We start from the raw sequence: 18961 nt of genomic DNA on the forward strand, positions 1-18961 counted from the left end.
TTTTGTATGTATGTATTTGTAACCAGTTAAAATGTTGTTGTTGACAATTCATGTTGTTTTTTTTTTTGTTTCAGGTTTCTGTTGCTTTGTGTGTAAGTAGCTGCGCTAAGTTGCTTCATTTCCTCAAAGTACACCACTGATCCACTACATAAACGTCGTAAGAATGTAAAAGTGTTAGCTGCAATAATTACTGTTTTTGTTGCGATCTGTTTAGTTTGGTCTCATTGCTTGTTTCAGCCACATTTGCCATACTTAAACTACCAATGCGAAATGCTGCTAAGAATAACTAATTTGTTTTTGTATTTTTTTGTTCGCAAATAAAATCAAGTTTTGTAGTTTTTGTATACACTTTTATATATATGTAATATACTATAGTATATATACTGTTAGGTATATATTTATATATATGTATTTACATTTATAAATATTTGTTGTTTGCATTTTTTTTAATTATAGTTTAGATATATATTTGTATGTATGTATTTTGTTTAATTTGCTTATGCATTGACTAGTTTTTTGTTTTATATAATTTTGTTTTTTTAATATTTTGTAATTAGTTTAATGTCAATGTTAATGATTTGCGCTAAGTAATTTATTAGTGTGTATATGTGTGTGTACAAGTTTTTTTAGTACTTTTATGCTAAATTTAAAACTTTTTTGAATCTTTCTTTAATAATAATTGCACATTCATATAGGTAATTATGTATATATATAATTGTTTTCGTTTAGGATTTGTAGTAATTCGCACATATTTTATTTTAGAGTGTATATGTATGTATATGTTTCATAAATTCTGCTTCTAATAGGCTTTAAACAATTAGAAAAATTGAAAGGAAAAACATTTAGAAACAACTGAGTAAGCTTAGTTTTTACATTTTCATTGATGGTGTAAATAAAAAAAAAGATTTTATATTCCAGCATACGTTTTAAAATTTTAATATAATTTTATTTTTTAATATTTTATAATTTTCATTTTTAATATATTTTATAACATAATTTTTCATATTTATTTTTAGTTTAACACACATTTCTCTAATTTGTTTAGGGAGTGCCTGCTAATTAATTTAAATTAATTAATTTAAATTATTTTTTAAATAAAGGTTTCGCAGTTCAACATGCAAAAACAAAGTCTTAAATAAAAATATTTGTTTTTGCATACGAAATTTAGTTTTTAATTTAATTTTCTTCAGGGGCCAATTTTTTATTTTTATTTTTGAAATTTATCTTTAATAATAGAATTTATTTATAGTGTATATTTTCGGTTATATAAATATGTATGTATATTTTATTGGTTGTTACACATTTTACTTTTACAGACACACAAAACAAACACATAAACATTAGTTTTTGTATAAATATACAGTTTAGATTATTTAGTAAATATTATATGTTTATTAAAATTAAAATATACTGCTTGGGGAGGCCAGATTGCACAACAGCTTTTCTAAGAATTAAAATTCTTTTGATTAATTTTAAAGAAAATATTATTCAAAAAAAATTGAAAAAAGTTTCTCAAATAAAGCACAAAATGCATAACAGCTTTTCATTGTTATATATTTTTTTTGGAAAAAACTAATAATAAAAAGAGAATTTATATTAAAAATATGCAAAAGTTATTTTTTAACTAGTTTTGAATAAAACTATTTAAATAGAAATTTATTTTTGAAATAATGAACTGAATGAAACAGTAACTCAGCTCGAATTGATGCGGCAACATTTTCTAATAATTTTTATTTCCATTTTTTATGACAAACTATTAATTTCTAATATGAAAGGAATAAATATAAAACTTTTTTGGGATTATTTAATTCAACATTTCTAAACAATATTTATTAGTATGAAATTGAAATTGTTGAACTTTTTTTTAAATTAAATTTTGGAAAAAATTGTTAGTAAAATTTGTATTAAAATATTTTTGTCAAAATTTAAATTTAATTACTTAGAAGTTACACAAATTATTATTTTTTAATTGAAAAAAAAAAAAAATGCATTACTGTTTTAAAAATATTTTACATTTTATTTTAAACAAATATTTATAACTAAAAATCCATATAAATTGTTTTAACAAATTTAATTTTTTTTTTGCATACAAAAAATTACAAATATAATTTAAAACAAATTTTTAAAAAAAAAAATGTTTTTAAAATTTGTATTAAAATATTTTTGTCAAAATTTAAATTACACAAATTCTTACTTTTTAATTGAATAAAAAAATGCATTACTTTTTAAAAATAGTTTACTTTTTATTTCAAACAAAAATTTATAACTAAAAATCCATATAAATTGTTTTAACAAATTTTAAATTTTTTTTGCATATGAAAAATTAAAAATATAATTTATTAGAAATTTAAAAAAAAAAAAATGTTTTTAAAATTTGTATTACATTATTATTGTAAAAATTTAATTTGAAAAGTTACACAAATTATTATTTTTTCATTATATAAAAAGATATACATACATATATTATTTTTTAAAATCATCATCTAAAAGGTTTAAACAAATTTTTAAAAATTATTTCATTTATTTTCATTGAATAAAAAAAGAATATATATAATTTTTTAAATATTTAAATTTTTATTTTAAATAAAATTGTACATTAAAAAAATCATATAAATTGTTTAAACAAATTTGTTTTTGCATATAAAAAAGTTTTTAATCTTGCCGCATTGCACAACAGCTTTTCGTCAAATAAAAACATGTCTCAGCAAATTTAAGTTGTATTTAATTTATTAAATATTTTCATAAATATTTTTATTTAACATTAAAGTTTATGGACACATATGTATGCATGGTTACAAGGTTAAGTTATAACAATATTGCGCACATTTCTCTGGGGGTATGTTAATATGTATTAATATTAAATTAATATATTTTTTATGGGTTAAAATTTCCATTCACCGAAATACATCGTCAGCGCCAGTGAGTTTTTCTGCCTTTGCCAATTATATAGTTTTTGTTTTTATATTTTTTAAATATTCAGCATTTAATTTTTAGCTTGTGCTTGCTGTGGTTGTTGTTGTGTTGCTGGCGCAGATTTTTCACCATTAATGGCATTTTGTGCAGTGACCTTCTGTAAAGAGAAAAAGTTCAAGGGTTAAGTTAATACGTCAAGTAAAACAAAGCGGGCATTACATTTAATAAAGATTTTTTACCTCTTAGTTCTATGGAAAAAATTTTAATGCTCCGACACCTTTTAAAATTAAGCAAAAGGAGTTGCAGGAATATTTTTTCTCGGTATATAGGATATATGGGGTAATTCTGACTTAAAAATTTTTAGTTTTTCGGCTCACCTTATTAACTAACCCTGTAAATGCCAGAAAGCGATGGTAAGCAACTTAGAGAATGACTGAGAAGTCTGTCCTACTTAGATTATAACATATGAGTTTTGTGGAAACATTTTGTTGAATAATTATTCGAGGTAAATCCATGAAGAAGTTTGAATAGCTATTACCCGCCTGAAGAACTACAAAGAGGCGGGAACCGATGGATTGATGGTCTAGATATTTAAATACGGCGGCGAAGAGGACGGAGCATGCCTGACGATTAGAATTTAAGTCGGCTCTGCCCAATCTACAAAAAGGGAGACACCACAATCTGCGATAACTGCCGTGGGATAAGCCTCTTAACATCGCATGTAAGATTTATCGAGCGTACTGAGCAAAAGACTGAAGCCCACCGTCTACAAACTGATTGGACTTTATTAGGGTGCCTTTAGACCTGGAAAATCTACTATCGACCCGATTTTCACCATACGCTAAATCTTGGAAAGTACCCGTGAAAAGAAGATAGACATACGCCACCTCTCCGTTGATTTAAAACCACCTTCGCCATCACGAAAAGGAACTGCTTCCATGCCGCTATGTTTGAACTTGGTATTCTCGCAAAGTTAATACGGCTGTGTAAGCAGACTTTGAGCAAAACCAATAGCTTCGTCAGGATCGGGAAGGACCTCTCCGAGCTTTTCGATACCAAGCGAGGTTTTTTCAATCTATTAATCTACCGTTAGTTCTACTTTCTCCGGACTGGATAAGGAAGCGAAGCGTATGGGTCTGGTTGTGAACGAGGACAAGACAAAACATCTCCTGCCATCAAATAAACTGTCGAGCATTCGCGAATTGGCTACCAAGTCACTGGTGGCAGTCTTAACTCCAAAGTTGTAAATAATTTCGTATATCTTGGAATCAGCTTTAACACCAACAACAATATTAGCCTCGAAATCCAATTCAGAATAACCCATAGCGGACTGAGTAGCCAATTGAGAAGTAAAGTTCTCTCTGGACAAAGACCAAACATCTGATAAGTCGACGTTACGAATTTTCGAGAGAAACGATCTGTGGAAGATTTATGGTCCTTTGCGCGTTGGCAACGACGAATAACGCAGTCGATGGAGCTGCGCGAGATATATGACGACATTGACATAGTTCACCGAATTAAGAGACAGCGGCAACGCTGGCTAGGCCATGTCGTCCGAATGGATGAAAACACTCCAGCTCTTAGAGTCTGCGTCTTCGACAAAAAAAAAGAAGAAGAAGAATTATTCGATGACTGATAGGGTATATCTAATCGGGCCAGAAGTTGTCTTAATTAGAACTTCAAAATGAGATGAACAAGCAACTTGTTAAAAAGTACATAAATAAATCGAGATATAAGAAGGGATCCACTAATGACTTAACCTCACCCGATAGCGGCAATATCGTAGGAAAAAGTAAATATTGCTTAGTACATTCTCGAACACGGCTACTGTCGGCCGAATTGGACTCGTGTTATTGTTTTGGCTGGTCCTTTCCGCGAACTTTAGACAAATGGAAGAAAAAGCAATATTGCTCGGAGATTGTCTACTTGAATTAAAAGAGCCGGCATGAGCACAATCGTGAACACTTCATAGTAGTGTGTGGTGTCTTTTAAACATAATTCCAAAGAGTTTCTGTATCTATTTGTGACCTGGTATATAGTACACTAGAAACCAAATGGGCTGTTCAAACCTTCGACTTCACCGATAAATCGCTTGCGAAGAAGCCAAATACTGTCCTATCACCACCGTTTTTGGGATTGACAAGGAGTATCTAAAAGTAGACTATGTTGTTTCTCTTTTCAGAGCTGAATAATTATTCGTCCACACTCCAACCGATAACGGCTTTCGCTTCCAGTCTTAAAATCTGGCACACTTTGTTAAAAATTCTCTATAGCTATTAAGAGATGTTTTAGGCGTCTTCATATTATGCCGAACGATTTGGTTTATTGCGTACCTACCTTCTGTTCATTAGTATCGCCGGCGGCGCTGCGGCCAAATCTCAAACGGAGAGGCGATGGCTTGCGTACTTCACGTTGGAATTCGTCATTGTCAGAATCGTATTGACGGAGTGAGAGCAACATATTGTGCAATTTTTCTGAAGTTAAGAGGGAGTTGAAGAAATCATCGGTCTGTTGAAGTTGTTCGTGCTGAGGTGGAAAGAGATATGTTGAAAATAAATGGAAAATATATATAAAAATCTAATATTTTAGAAAATATGGTGAATCTATGAGAACTTTATATACTTAAGAGACCTGTGTATCTTCTGAAATATTGATCACCTCCATCAGAATTTAAAAGCTATACAGAACTGAGCCATCAGAATCACTGATATTCAGTTCGAAAGTGGTTTGTGTAGACTAAATTTTGAAGCACAAGCTAGGAGGCCTAAGGTTGTGAAAATGTCAAAATGAAGTGAAACTTATATGAGCAACAAGTCAATGGGATCAAAGCTCTTTGTTCAATCTGTTTACGTATTAAGTTTCAGGTAGGTCTTTAAATATGAATATTTGCGTAAAAATTAGCTTAAGGATAAATCATTGAAATTAAAAGCCTTTATGCATACTGGATCACTTGTAACCAAATTTTCAACTGTAATATTCAATTTAGAGGTTATATTCAAGAGATCAGTGTAATTACATAACATAAGAATTCAGAATTCATTTAGCGCACACTATGACCCTTATATTGGCTTTGATCTGGTGATTCGGAGAAGGCTTAAAACTTCTAGGACTTTTCCTTTTTCTGTCAACATGATTTCAGAGCACACAAATTTGTGCTCCAAGTGTTTCTCTGTATTCATTCAATTAAGAGTATTATACAACGACTGGCACTCTTACATATTTTCCTCTCTCCGGTTCCACTTACCTCTAATTCATCATCGATATTATTCTGGATTCTTGGCAAGCTGCGGCCGAAACGCAAACGCTGAGGCTTACGTACCATACGCTCAAAACCAGCGTCATACATATCTTCAGGGTACTCGTCACCGTAAAAGGCAGCCGCTTCTTCGACATCAGTTATGCCACCATTGTTGCTCACACCAGCCAAATCGTTCATGACAGCATCGAATTCGCTATGCAGTGGCATGCTGGGATCGCTGCGACGACCGAAACGTAAACGTAATGATGGCGAACGTATTGGCTTCTGATTTACATCACCAAACCAACGTTTCTCGGCGGGCAAGTACATATCCGGATCGCTGCGACGACCGAAACGTAGTCGCAACGAAGGCGAACGTTGAGCTTTGCGTTCGACCTGATGGTTGGGGAAAACAATGGGACCGGCATATTCGCGTTGCAGCAAACTGTTGTATAAGTTGGCGAGTGCGTCTGTAAAACATAGATGTATTATATGTAGGTATATGTGTGTGTATATGATTAAGACAATTGCGTATACGCACTGTTATCCGGCACATCAGCGGAGCTTTGCTGCCACAGCAGAATACTGATACAGACAAACAGGAATGAGCTCACTAAACGTTTTGACATCAACATTTTGAGTGCTGTTTTCGGTTGTTTTTGTTGGTGTTGCTTCGTTTTCCTTAAAACTCTTACGCTGTTGAAGGGCTGTTTAGATTAGCTGTAAGTAGAGGAAGCGTAGAAAGGAATTCAATAGGTGTTTAAGCGCTTAAGTATAGCATTTTTTAAGTTTTCTTAAATTATAAAGTTTAAGTAAAAAGTTTAGAGGGCCTAAAATGTATTTGCATTTTTTTATTTGCATTTGAAAGTCTTAAATATATTAGTTAAAGGAGCGAAGTAAGTGCTGAACTTCGAAGGCGGCTTGAAAAAAAATGAAGAGAGGTTGGTTTAGAGACACAAACATTTTATTTCAAATGAAACAAATGAAATCAATGAAAAAGTCAACAAAAGTTTATTTTGCTACAAATGTATCCCAAGACTGGTTTTTTAAAGATCACATTGCATATCCAATTATACTTGTATATTACCTTTTTCAGCGTAAATCGGTAATCGCAACGAATTTTGTTTTCCAACAGGCCAATTCTAGTCGCTTTATATGCCGTTTATTTTTGACTTGATATTAAGCAAGTGCACAAAGAATAAATTTCAAACATCTGTTTGACTTTTGACAGCTGGTTTGACAACTATAGGTTAGGTTAATAGGCTGACTTCTCGTAAGTCCACGACTAATCCCATTTGGTGTGCTAGAGACGCTTGGCCGTTGTGATCCCCAGAACTCTTAGGCTTAGATTATTTATTGAGCCGGAAATGTCAATTCCAGCCAATTTGCCGGGTTCGTAAAATGTATAACGACCGAAATGTTTCAACCTTAGCCTGACGAAAGCTGGACAGTGGAGGAGAAAGTGTGTGGATGTTTCTACATCATTTTCTTCATTGCAACTATGAAAACAACAAATTGTGTCGAATATTTAGCCTCACTGCCAATGCAACATTGTTCCGTTAGAACGCCCATCATTGCGGTGAGAAGGCTTTCAAAACCCCACAAGTGCTGGTTGCTGACCAACGTTTGTTGAGCACTTGCGAAGCCCATAGGTTCAGCGTACGAATGTATGTATGACAAGTTAACCCAAGTTTGTTCTCATACTGATTTTGGTACGGAATTTGGGTATGGATGCAGTTTTTTCGATTTCTGACGATTTCGCTTTAGCCAGGTAGCTACATATCGGAGAGTGCATCTGGCTACCACTTCTGCTTGAAAGACACTTCAGTGGTCTGACACTCTGAAACAATAGTTGTTTGAGAGCTACAGATAGAAGACTCCCCTGACTCGTGTTAGTTCATTTCTTCTGATTAATCGAAATAGAAATGAACTCCAGCATCGACGGTGACGGATAAAGTTGTTAAGAGAATGAAAATGTCGGTCGACTAATGAAAATTTTCATACAACTATACAATTTATTATTCATAATTAAAAAAATCGGTTTAAGCCTAGTGATTTGAGTAAAAGCCTAGATCTAACTTTTTCCAACAATGGTCACATCATCTACTGGAAAGAAATTCAGAAAAATTTACGAAGAAAAATCAATATTAAAAATATTTTGGAAGAGAAAACCACCCTTGAAAAGAAATTTTTTATTCGCCGAATTCTGGTCACACCGAAAGCTAGCTTGATGGCTCCAAATATAACATATTTTAAGCATTAAAGGACTGGACATATAAATTAGGTTGAAGAATTTGTAAGATTGTAGAATTTTAATTATTCCATATAGGAAGACGTTTAATCAATTAACTGGAAAAAGTATTATTGGTATTTTATTAGTTTTTACCCATTTGCCGGCGTTATTATATGTCAAGGATATCGATATCTAAGCGGAGTGTTTCGTGGTTAAGTTTATTAAATTTTATTTTCAAACAAATGAAAAATGGTTTTATGGGCGATTTCTACTTTTATTAGTGAATTATAAATCTATATACAAGGTCTGTCGCAAAAGAAACAGGACTGTTAAAAAAACAACAAAAAATTAATATTTTTCAAAAGTTATATTTTTTTATTCAAAGTAGTTTCCTTGTGCTTCGATACAGCGTTTAGCCCGGTCAATTAGCATTTCAAATGAGTGTTTAAGGTCATTTTTCGGAATGCTCTTGAGAATATCGGTCGTTGCCTTTTGGATAGCTGAAATGTCCTGAAACCAGTGTCCTTTCATGGGCAAATGAAGTTTTCCAAATAGGTAAAAATCACAGGGTGCCAGATCAGGTGAGAAGGGTGAAGGAAGGTTAAAATGGGTTTTTTTGTCAAAAAATCAGTGACAAGCGTCGATCGATGACACGGCGCATTATCGTGCAACAGGCGCCAGGACTCTGCCTCACGGTATTGTGGTCGAGCACGACGAATGCGTGACAAAAGACGCTTCATAACACCAAGGTAAAACACAGCATTAATCGTTTGGCCAGGTGGGATGAACTCTCGGTGTACAATACCCTCGGAATCGTAAAAACATATCAGCTTTGTCTTTATTTTTGACTTCTGATCGTCACAGAGGTCCTCACGACCTTCTTGGAATTGCTTAAACCACTCATGCACATTACTACGGGATAGGCACTGATCACCATAAACTTTTTTCATCATTTGAAATGTTTCAGTAAACGTTTTCCCAAGTTTAAAACAAAATTTAATATTTGCTCTTTGCATTTTACGACCGATGACCAAAAGCTGCTGTCACTTTTTGAACGATAACATCGATTGTAGTTATGCAATTGTCTTAACATTTTTACGAAATGTCAACAAGAGATTAAACTTTTTATTTCATATACCCACTAATAGGTGGCGCCACCAGAAACAGTTATATTTAAAAAGTTCTGTTTCTTTTGCGACAGACCTTGTATATATGTATGTGTATGTAGAAATTACGTTTTTGTCCGGGGTAAACTCTCAAAGTACCAAACTAGTTTTAGTAAAAGTAAAAGTTTAGTGTTCGGTTTGATCCAATTTAAAAGATAGGACAGTTTACATCTTAATTATGTTAAAATTTAAAAATAATTTGTATTAATCATTTTCAAAATTAAACCGTATGCACGATCTGGCAATATCATTTTTGCCACAGCAATGTATAACCGAATTTACTAATGATAATATATGTATGCATGTTTTCCATTATTTTTTCTATAAATCTGAGTTCTTCCAGTTCATTTTCCACTCCTCCTCTCCTAAATAATTATGCAAAACCACCAACTACTCAGCACAAATGCATATTTTCGCGTCAGCAAACAAATGAAATGCGCTTAAAAATGTACTATATATATGTATAGTAAATATAAAAATAAACACACAAAATGCGGCGCGTCGGAAACGATTTGACATTTGGTCGACTCGGCGCTTAACACACACGACATTAACGCCATAAAATACACGAAATATACAAGGCTGCGCTCAAGAGGCACTCAGTTAAACATAAACTCTTACATATACGAGTATATATGTAAGAATATGTGAAAGTTTCGCACATTATATACATATGTATTAATGCATGTATATTTGTGTGTACGCGTGTTTTCTGCACATTATACCAGCTGCTTTACAGCACTTCCACCGCCCTTTCGCTCTTCATTTCAATGTTTACACAATCCAAATTGCATGCAAATTTTATGTTCACTTTTGGTTTCGTGAAGTGTTGACACCATTTACACTCTAACGCCAAAATGTATGCCACATATTTATGCTCGTACTCATGCCAGCATAAATGTTTAACTGCATTGAGGCAAATATTGCAATACTTTAACGACAAGTCATGTTATTGCTGTTAGTGTGGGTGTGCAAAACTTTATACAAGTGTTTCGTTCAAAATTTTGTTAAGTATTATGAGTAGAGTATATACATAAGTGCTTGCATTAGAGATCGGAAGTTGTGTGAAATGTAACGTTGTTAAGGTGAGAAAAATCGAATTTAATTGAAAATTTCGTTTTTTAAGTACTAGTGGGACTCTTGCAACGTGTTGGTGCTGAGTATAATAGTGTCGTTCACCTAACGGCTGTATGTATAACCTAAAACTAAACGAGTTAGATATAGAGTTATGTATGTATAATAAGTCTTGCCGTTTTTTACATTCTACTTTTATTTATGGGTGTTGCAAAATTTTTAATAGTACTACTACGATAAAGGCAAAAAATCTCAAGCCGCCTGTGCATTAATTGTATATATAAATGCCTTGGTCCAGTTCGGTAAAATAATGTTAATATTTAGCATCGGATTTATAAATTTAAAAAAAAATTCAATAAAAAACCGGACTTTTTTAAAATTTTATTGACGAGACAAATAAAATGACTGTCTGCCTGTCCGTCCGTCCGTGCAAGCTGTAACTTGTAACTAAGCAATGAATTGACTGTTACTTGGAAGAAAGGATCGCAGGTGCAGAGGGCACCTTTGGGCTGAAAATTTTGAAAAAGTGGGCATGGCGCGCTTTTTAATAGATTTAAAACCGTTCAAGCCAAAATAACCAAATTCGCTCAAGATAAATCCTATAAGAACTCCTACCGACAGGGTGAAAATGGATGAAATCGGATCATAACTACCTCTCTCTACGCATATAACGGTATTGTTAAAAACTATATGATATATATAAATGGTATAAAAAGCCCCTCTTTTAGGTGAAATCAGAAATCTCGGGACCTGTTGGACCGATTTCACCAAATTCGGTACCAAAATCGGACTGCAACTACATCTACTTTCCATATAACACAATTTTAAATTTTTTTTGATTCTTTCACTTTCCAGTATACAAATCAAGATGCAAATAAAATAACGGAATAAAACTTTGCACCAATAGTGCCTTTGAGGGATGCCACCTTATGACCAAAAATTGTCCAAATCGAACTGAAAATGGTCAAGCCCCTAGGTACTGAATATTTAGACCCCAGTACCTATAGATGACTTTTTACCGAAAATATCGCTAAATAAGAGATATATAATTGAAATTCAGCGATAATGCTTTCCTGAAAATAGTACGTCTGTATATCAAAACTGGGTTGAATCGGGTAAATATTTTCCTTACTTCCCACATATAATGCAAGGTATGTCGCAAAAGAAACAGAACTTTTTAAATATAAATGTTTCTGGTGGCGCCACCTATTGGTGGGTATATGAAATAAAAAGTTTGATCTTTCGTTGAAATTTCGTAAAAATTTTAAGACAATTGGATAACTACAATCGATGTTATCGATCAAAAAGTGACAGCAGCTTTTGGTCATCGATCGTAAAATGAAAAAAGCAAATATTAAATTTTGTTTAAAACTTGGGAAAACGTTTACTGAAACATTTCAAATGATGAAAAAAGTTTATGGTGATCAGTGCCTATCCCGTAGTAATGTGCATGAGTGGTTTAAGCGATTCCAAGAAGGTCGTGAAGACCTCTGTAACGATCAGAAGTCGGTCATCTTCGAAGTCAAAAATAAAGACAAAGCTGATTTGTTTTTATGATTCCGCGGAACCATTCATCACTGCCGAGTTTGTCCCACCTGACCAATGGCGATAAATATATTTTACAATTGCTTGGTGTTATGAAGCGTCTTTTGTCACGCATTCTTTGACGTGCTCGAAACAATACCGTAGGCAGGGATCTAACGCCTGTTGCACGATAATGCGCCGTACATCATCGGTCGACGCTTGTCACTGAGTTTTTGAAAACAAAAACTCCATAATCATTCACCCTACTCACCTGATCTGGCATCCTGTGATTTTTACCTATGATGGAAAACTTCATTCGCCCATGAAAGGACACTGCTTTAAGGACATTTCAGCTATCAAAAGGCGACGACCGATATTCTCACGAGCATTCCGAAAAATTACCTTAAACACTTATTTGAAATGCTAATTGACGCTGTATCGAAGCACAAGGAAACTACTTTGAATAAAAAAATATAACTTTTGAAAAATATTAATATTTTGTTGTTTTTTTTAACAGTCCTGTTTCTTTTGCGACAGACCTTGTATATATGTAATATAAATATTTTCCAGCTTCCAGGTGACTTTATACCGTATATATCGGTCAAAATGTGAGTTATATCAATTGCTTGGATTCTGAACCTCTGGTTGACATTTTACACCTTAAGTTATTTCCCTGGCTTTTGTCTTGGAAAATTGCAAGAGTATGAAATGTTCGGCTACACTTGAATGTAGCACTTCATTATTTGTTAATTTTAATTTTTATATTTTATTATCTTTAGATTCTTAATTAGCTTATATTTAGCCTTATAAGTGAATATCGATGTCGACTGCATTAATTCCACAGTTACCATTAAGAGAATTCAGAGCTAAAACCCTGTCTAAATCTAAACTGGTAAAAAAAAATATTTCTACGGAAAAAGTGAAACTTTCGTGAATGTCTATATTACGTACGGTAGAAGCGGTGGAGAGTTTACATTTATATTGCGTTCTTAAAAGATAGGTCGTGTCAGCTGATACGGCATACGATTTTGCGTCGTTCAGCAATCGAAACATAATCGTAGCTTAAGTTACTGATCACGTTAATATATGCTTACTAGAAGTTCAGTCAATTTTTAAGTAAGAACAACGTAAAGATCGAGTTTTTTCTGCTATAATATATTTAGAAGCAATCAAACGAAGTTATATGTAGTATTTCCAAATTCTTAACCATTTTCAATAAATATTATTTAATTCTCTCATTACCATACTATACATATGAAACTTGAAATTTTGCTCTCTTCAGTTAATATTTTCACTGAATATCAAGTTCACAAGTAATTAGTAATACATAATATAGTATGTGGCGCACTACCATATATGTACATGTATATATCTATGTATATGTATGTATATAAGGAGGTGTCACGTATGGAATTCAACTATTCATGAAAGGAGAGAAAGAAATAGCTGCAGCTGAATACTTTTTAACTTTTTAAATAAATAATAAGAGTGTTGATATGCTCCAAGCCAAATTAAATGAATTCAAAACAAAGAGGTGAGATGGCTTGCGAAAGTTGGGTGTGAAGTTGGAAAACAAAGTATACAAAAATAGAATAAAATAAATAACAATGAAGAAGGTGAAAGGACTTACATACGTATACGTGAATTGTTACGACAAAAAACTTTGAAGATTGTGGTAAGAAACAGGAAGGTTCAGAAGAACACTGATTCAGAATATTTTTTTTTAAATTTTAATTTGAAAAATTTCCGAATTTCCCTTTTGGGCCAAAAATGGGGTACACAAAACTTGAACTGTAAAATTCATGTATTTGAGCGCGAAAGAAAATTACAGTAGATAGTAAATGCAGAATTCAAAATGTTGAATAATAAGTATCCAGTGCGATAAATTATGTATGTTAACAAAAGTATAGTCCATCCAGCATCCAGAACAGTAAATACACTTACGAGTTTTGCAAAAATCAAGCAGTAACATGACAGTTACATAACCAACTACTTGGATTTCCTTTTGCATTTCGTGCTTACTTGTCATTGTTCCGGCATTAAGAACGATTTGCGCACGTCAACTCAACCCCAATTGACGGAACAGACAAGTTGCACGTACTAAATGCATTTGAAATGCATGCGAAGACAATCAAAATCAATTCTTCGAAATTTCTTCCCCACTCCCAGCACTTCATTGCAATTCAATTCAGATATTATCATAACTGTCTTTTTAGCTCAAATCAATTGTAACTAAGTTTATTTAAGACAAGGTGTAAGAAAGCGTGAGTGACTTAAAGGTGATTGAAGAGCATGTAGAATGCAAGAAGTATGGGCTGTGAATATATGTAGGTTGGTTGTGTAGATTTTCGTATTTGAATTGAATGCGTGCAAATGCTAAATGGCAACGCTTTTGCATTAAAAATACCGAGAGAAATGCTGTACTGTAATGCAAATACAGAGGGAGAAAATTTTCGCATATAGAATTTTAGTGCAAATGGTGCCTTTGAAGATATTCACCTATCTTTTATTGCATTTTGTATGAATCTTTCATCGTTGGTTCCAAAAAGCTTTCATACTTGTCTTTCCTACTTTCTTCTCTTCAATGTTGAAACGCTTGAAATGATAAGAAAACTTCAGACTCCGCTGTAAAGCTTATACTAATTTATTATTCAAAATTGGGCTGAAGTAGAGATCTTTCTAGTCCGTGTAGCTATTCTTAGTTTGAGAAAGTACATATATCATTAAGTTGAAGAAAACATAAGACAAATCTCCAAAAGAGAACTAAATATTTAGTAACATTTTTTAGTTCTGGAAATAAAATAAAATTGTGTATTCTTTACGGTGGATTACTGGAAGCGTCGTGTTCTCAGTCTTAAACTATAGGCCCTGTATTTTAGTTTAAATTTGGCTTACCCAAATACACTATAATTATGCCAGAGTTTAAATGGTTATTTGTACAGTAACCTTATTGATAGAGCGGAAGCATAATCTCACGGTTATTGAAATAAAATGCTGATACTGGATAAGGATTAATTCAGTATTTATGTGTCGCAGTTTCTACTTACGCAGTTTTCTTAGTTTTCTTTCAAAGTCGTGGCAATATTGTTCTAGTTTTCAAGAGAATGTTTGAAAATTTGTATATGAGGTATGGTATATATGGGCTCAGGGAACCAGTGACTTAGTTTCAGCAATTTTTGATACAAAAAAAAAAACATTTTAATCAGGAAAAGTAGCTCTCAAAATTTTATAAATATATAGTACATATACCACAGATTGACAGATTTTTCGGTCAGACACCCGAGGTCCATATATCCTGTATGGCAGAGAGTCAAAAGTTTATGTTCCAGTTTTCATAATTTTTGACTAATAGATGTCATACCTTGAATGTACTATTTCTACAAATTGGTGCTTGATTTATAAGCTTTAACGTGAAAGAAATAAAGAAAATTCTGTTAGTAGTAGGTGTGGTTGCAATCCAATTTCGAGAGTATTACGCATGAAATTTAGTTGATATTGGTCGAGTACTTCCCCAGATATGAAATTTCAGATAAAAGTGGGATCTGCCACGCTCAATACTGCTTACTCCCCATATAACGGTACTGTTAAAACTACTAAAAGCGCGATAAATCAATAATTAAATACGCCATAGACATTAAATTTTATCCCCGAGATCGTATTACAGGGCTTGAATGGAGTCGGGTTTCAAATTGGATGATGGCCGTAGTTCATTTGAGACCCGTCAGAGTGAAATCGGACTACAACTACACCAACATTCCATTTAACAAGAAGTAATTAATGGCACATCGTGTCCAAAAGTTGTATGACTAGAACTGAAACTGTTCAAGCCTCTGTGTATACATATGTGGACCCCAGAGCCTATAGTTGATTTTTTACCGAAAATATCGATCAATGTCTGTGATATAAAATTGAAAACTGGAGAGAATCTTTTCCTTATAATAATATCTCTGTGTTTCAAAAATGGTTTGAATCGGGTCATTACTTCCCTTAGTCTACCATATGCTAAACCTACTATAAAGATTTTCGAACTTCTGGGAGACAATATACCGCAAATATGTGATTTATCTGCGTATTTTTCTAGTAGCGGTGCATTTTTGTACTTAGAATGAATAAAATCTGGTGAAAATTCGACTTATACCCCATATAACTAACAATCTTTATGCACCTGAAAGTATTACACCAGCTTTAATCCTTGCAAGTTGCAAGAGTATGAAATGTTTGGTTATAAGGGAAGGGCTACTTTCTTATTTTTTATGTAAGTTAAAGCTTGCAAGGGCAGATGGACAAACGGACGTACGCATAGACAATCACTCGGAATTCAGCTCGTCTTGTCATCCTGATCATTTATATGTATGTATGTAACTCAGTGGGGGATCCAGAATATCTCTTTAGCAACATGTTGCTAGAGTATACTTGTAAAAATTATAGATTAGTCAATGTTTCCAAATCGTTTCATTAAACTTTAGACTAAGTCTTTGCCGGTATTTCAACAAAAAAGATATCTGATGGTACTAGACCTTATACCAGTCTGCTCCCGTATTGTCTTTTCTCACAATGTAAATACTGCATTCTCTTAATTCAGCAAACACCCTACAACTCCATCTAACCATCCCGCTCAACTCAATGCGACACGAGCGTGTGCTTACAATACGAGTAAACGGCAAACACGTCTCCTCAATCAAGTTACGTGCATCCTTGCTTCCTTGACTTTTTTCTGTTTGGCTGTTATATGTTGCCTTAAAACTTCTTAATTTTTTCACTTCCTCACAAACGCTTATGCACTCGAAATAACACAAAGCGCACAGAAAATTTCCTGCAAGCGAACCTTGTCATGTAAAGCCAACAGTTGCGACGTGTTTTACCAGCGGCTACAACTCTAGCACTCCAGCTACTCATGAGAATACTGAAATGCTACTTGAATATGCACTGTGCTGCAGCCAAAGACACAACTTATAAAAGTTGCAACGCCACAAGCATGACCAAGAGCTGTATGAAGAAGCGACAGCAGCAGCAACTTGGTTGTATTCATGATGCTTGGCTGTTGGCGGCATAAATGAAGTGAAATGAAGTTAGTCAGGAATTGTAGTTAAATTATATTCAGAATATGTGAGCATATCTATTTGCATGTATGAGTGCGTGTGTGTGTGTGTAAGTGAATGCGGCATTTAAGGCATCTTAAGTAGGTAAGCACATACTACTCACATTCCATTGAATGCATTGTAGCGATAAGTATGCATAAGTTCGTAGATAAAGCACATACGAGGATATTTCCATTGTTCCGCTTTTCCGCCTTCGAATTGTTTCGTTTTTTATTCGCCGTAAACGACTCTTGTTCATGCAGCAGTTACCTACTTCCTTATGTGCTTATGTATGCACGTGAAAATATCTTCCTTACCACGGGTGCTGTAGGAAACCAAAATCAAATATTTGCATTTTTAATCCACCAAAATGGCTTTTACTAATTGTACCCTGAACAGGGCATATAAAGTTTGTCACGAATCGACTATTTTGCACAAAATAATCTTATTTTTATATTCTAATGTGAAGATGTGTAAATAGGTATTCAACCACGCAAACTTCCAATATAAAGATATTCTATATTCCACCTGTTTCTTTAATTTGAAAGCATATAAATCGAAAGTTAATGATGTTATCGAAATATCACTTTGCACAAGTAGTGCCTATAAGGCATTTCATTATTCGTCAAAAATTTGACTATAACTTTTCAAGCCCCTATACATACATTATGTGGCTCTCAGTGAATATGGCAGGTCAATCTATGAGATTTTCTCATAACAATATACTATTGTGTCCAAAATGGATAAAATTGAATAAATACTGTCTTAAGCCTACTTAAATTATCTTAATGCTATTTCCAGATAATCACTTTCATATAGCAGTGTATCTCTGTGCCTAAAATCGGATTAAAATCTCTCCTAGCTCTCCCTTTTTTCTGTAAATAGGCTTTGGTCCAAATTTCAGATACCTAATATGACGAATTCCGATTCTTTGATTGTCGTTTTTCCCTCTGTTGAGTTTATATCACATATATCTCCTATAGGGATAAATAAAATTGAGTCTATAGTCTATAATATTATTTAATAACATACCAAATTATATTGTAGTTCACTCGCGATTTCGTCAAATAATAAATGTTGAATACTTTTTCAACATTCTTTAAGGGGTTACGTGGGTTTCCTCGAAATAATATATTAAAATTGTTATCTATTGTTACAAACATACACTATTAACTAAGAAATTCTGAAATTTTTGAAAAAAAAATATTTTAAATTCGGCCATTGGGACGCCATTTCCGGTGACTCCTCGGAAAGTAGATGCGCCCGCGTTGGCAGGATAACTGCTTACATAATCATCTAAAGTAAAAAATTACATGTTTTAGTTAAAACTTTAACTTAGAACTTGGACGAAGGAAAAAAAACTGAAAATTGGATTTTTAGCAGACATTTCTACAAAATAATGAAAATTTGAGTGAAAACTTCGCGAAAACTTATTTTCAAATAGTTGTAAACGAAAAAAATCCTTCCCCCAAGTCTTTAAGAATTCTATAGCAAAGATTTTTGAAAAATTTCATGAAGATCGGTTGAGTATTTCTCGAGAAATCTTGCCAACCGACTTCAAAATCAAAGTTTCGAGAAAAACGCTTAAGAAAACATTTTAGACGACGCACTACGCTAGCCTCGCACAAGTTCTCAAGGCTGTATCTCTGAAACTATTACTCGGATCAAATTAAAGGTAATATTCTAGAAGTGTTTTAGAATTTAATAATTCCATAAACCCATGTAAACCTTTAAT

At 33.2% G+C, this 18961-nt stretch overlaps 1 protein-coding gene across 3 annotated transcripts in view; it reads right to left on the reverse strand.

The window, feature by feature from the left end:
• Nucleotides 1-18961, reverse strand: part of LOC126753393 (short neuropeptide F) — a 234901-nt gene continuing 215940 nt past the window's right edge. For all 3 annotated transcript variants that reach the window (XM_050464797.1, XM_050464796.1, XM_050464798.1), the window contains 4 exons: nt 6693-6871; nt 6158-6621; nt 5251-5439; nt 1-3070 (listed from right to left, as the gene is read on the reverse strand). In XM_050464797.1, the coding sequence (XP_050320754.1) occupies nt 2984-3070; nt 5251-5439; nt 6158-6621; nt 6693-6786 (834 nt within the window). In that variant the 5' untranslated portion in view covers nt 6787-6871 and the 3' untranslated portion in view covers nt 1-2983. The remainder of the gene's footprint in view (nt 3071-5250; nt 5440-6157; nt 6622-6692; nt 6872-18961) is intronic.

The sequence above is a fragment of the Bactrocera neohumeralis genome, chromosome 3 (genome assembly GCF_024586455.1).
Source record: "Bactrocera neohumeralis isolate Rockhampton chromosome 3, APGP_CSIRO_Bneo_wtdbg2-racon-allhic-juicebox.fasta_v2, whole genome shotgun sequence".
In the NCBI taxonomy this organism is placed as follows: Eukaryota; Metazoa; Arthropoda; class Insecta; order Diptera; family Tephritidae; genus Bactrocera; species Bactrocera neohumeralis.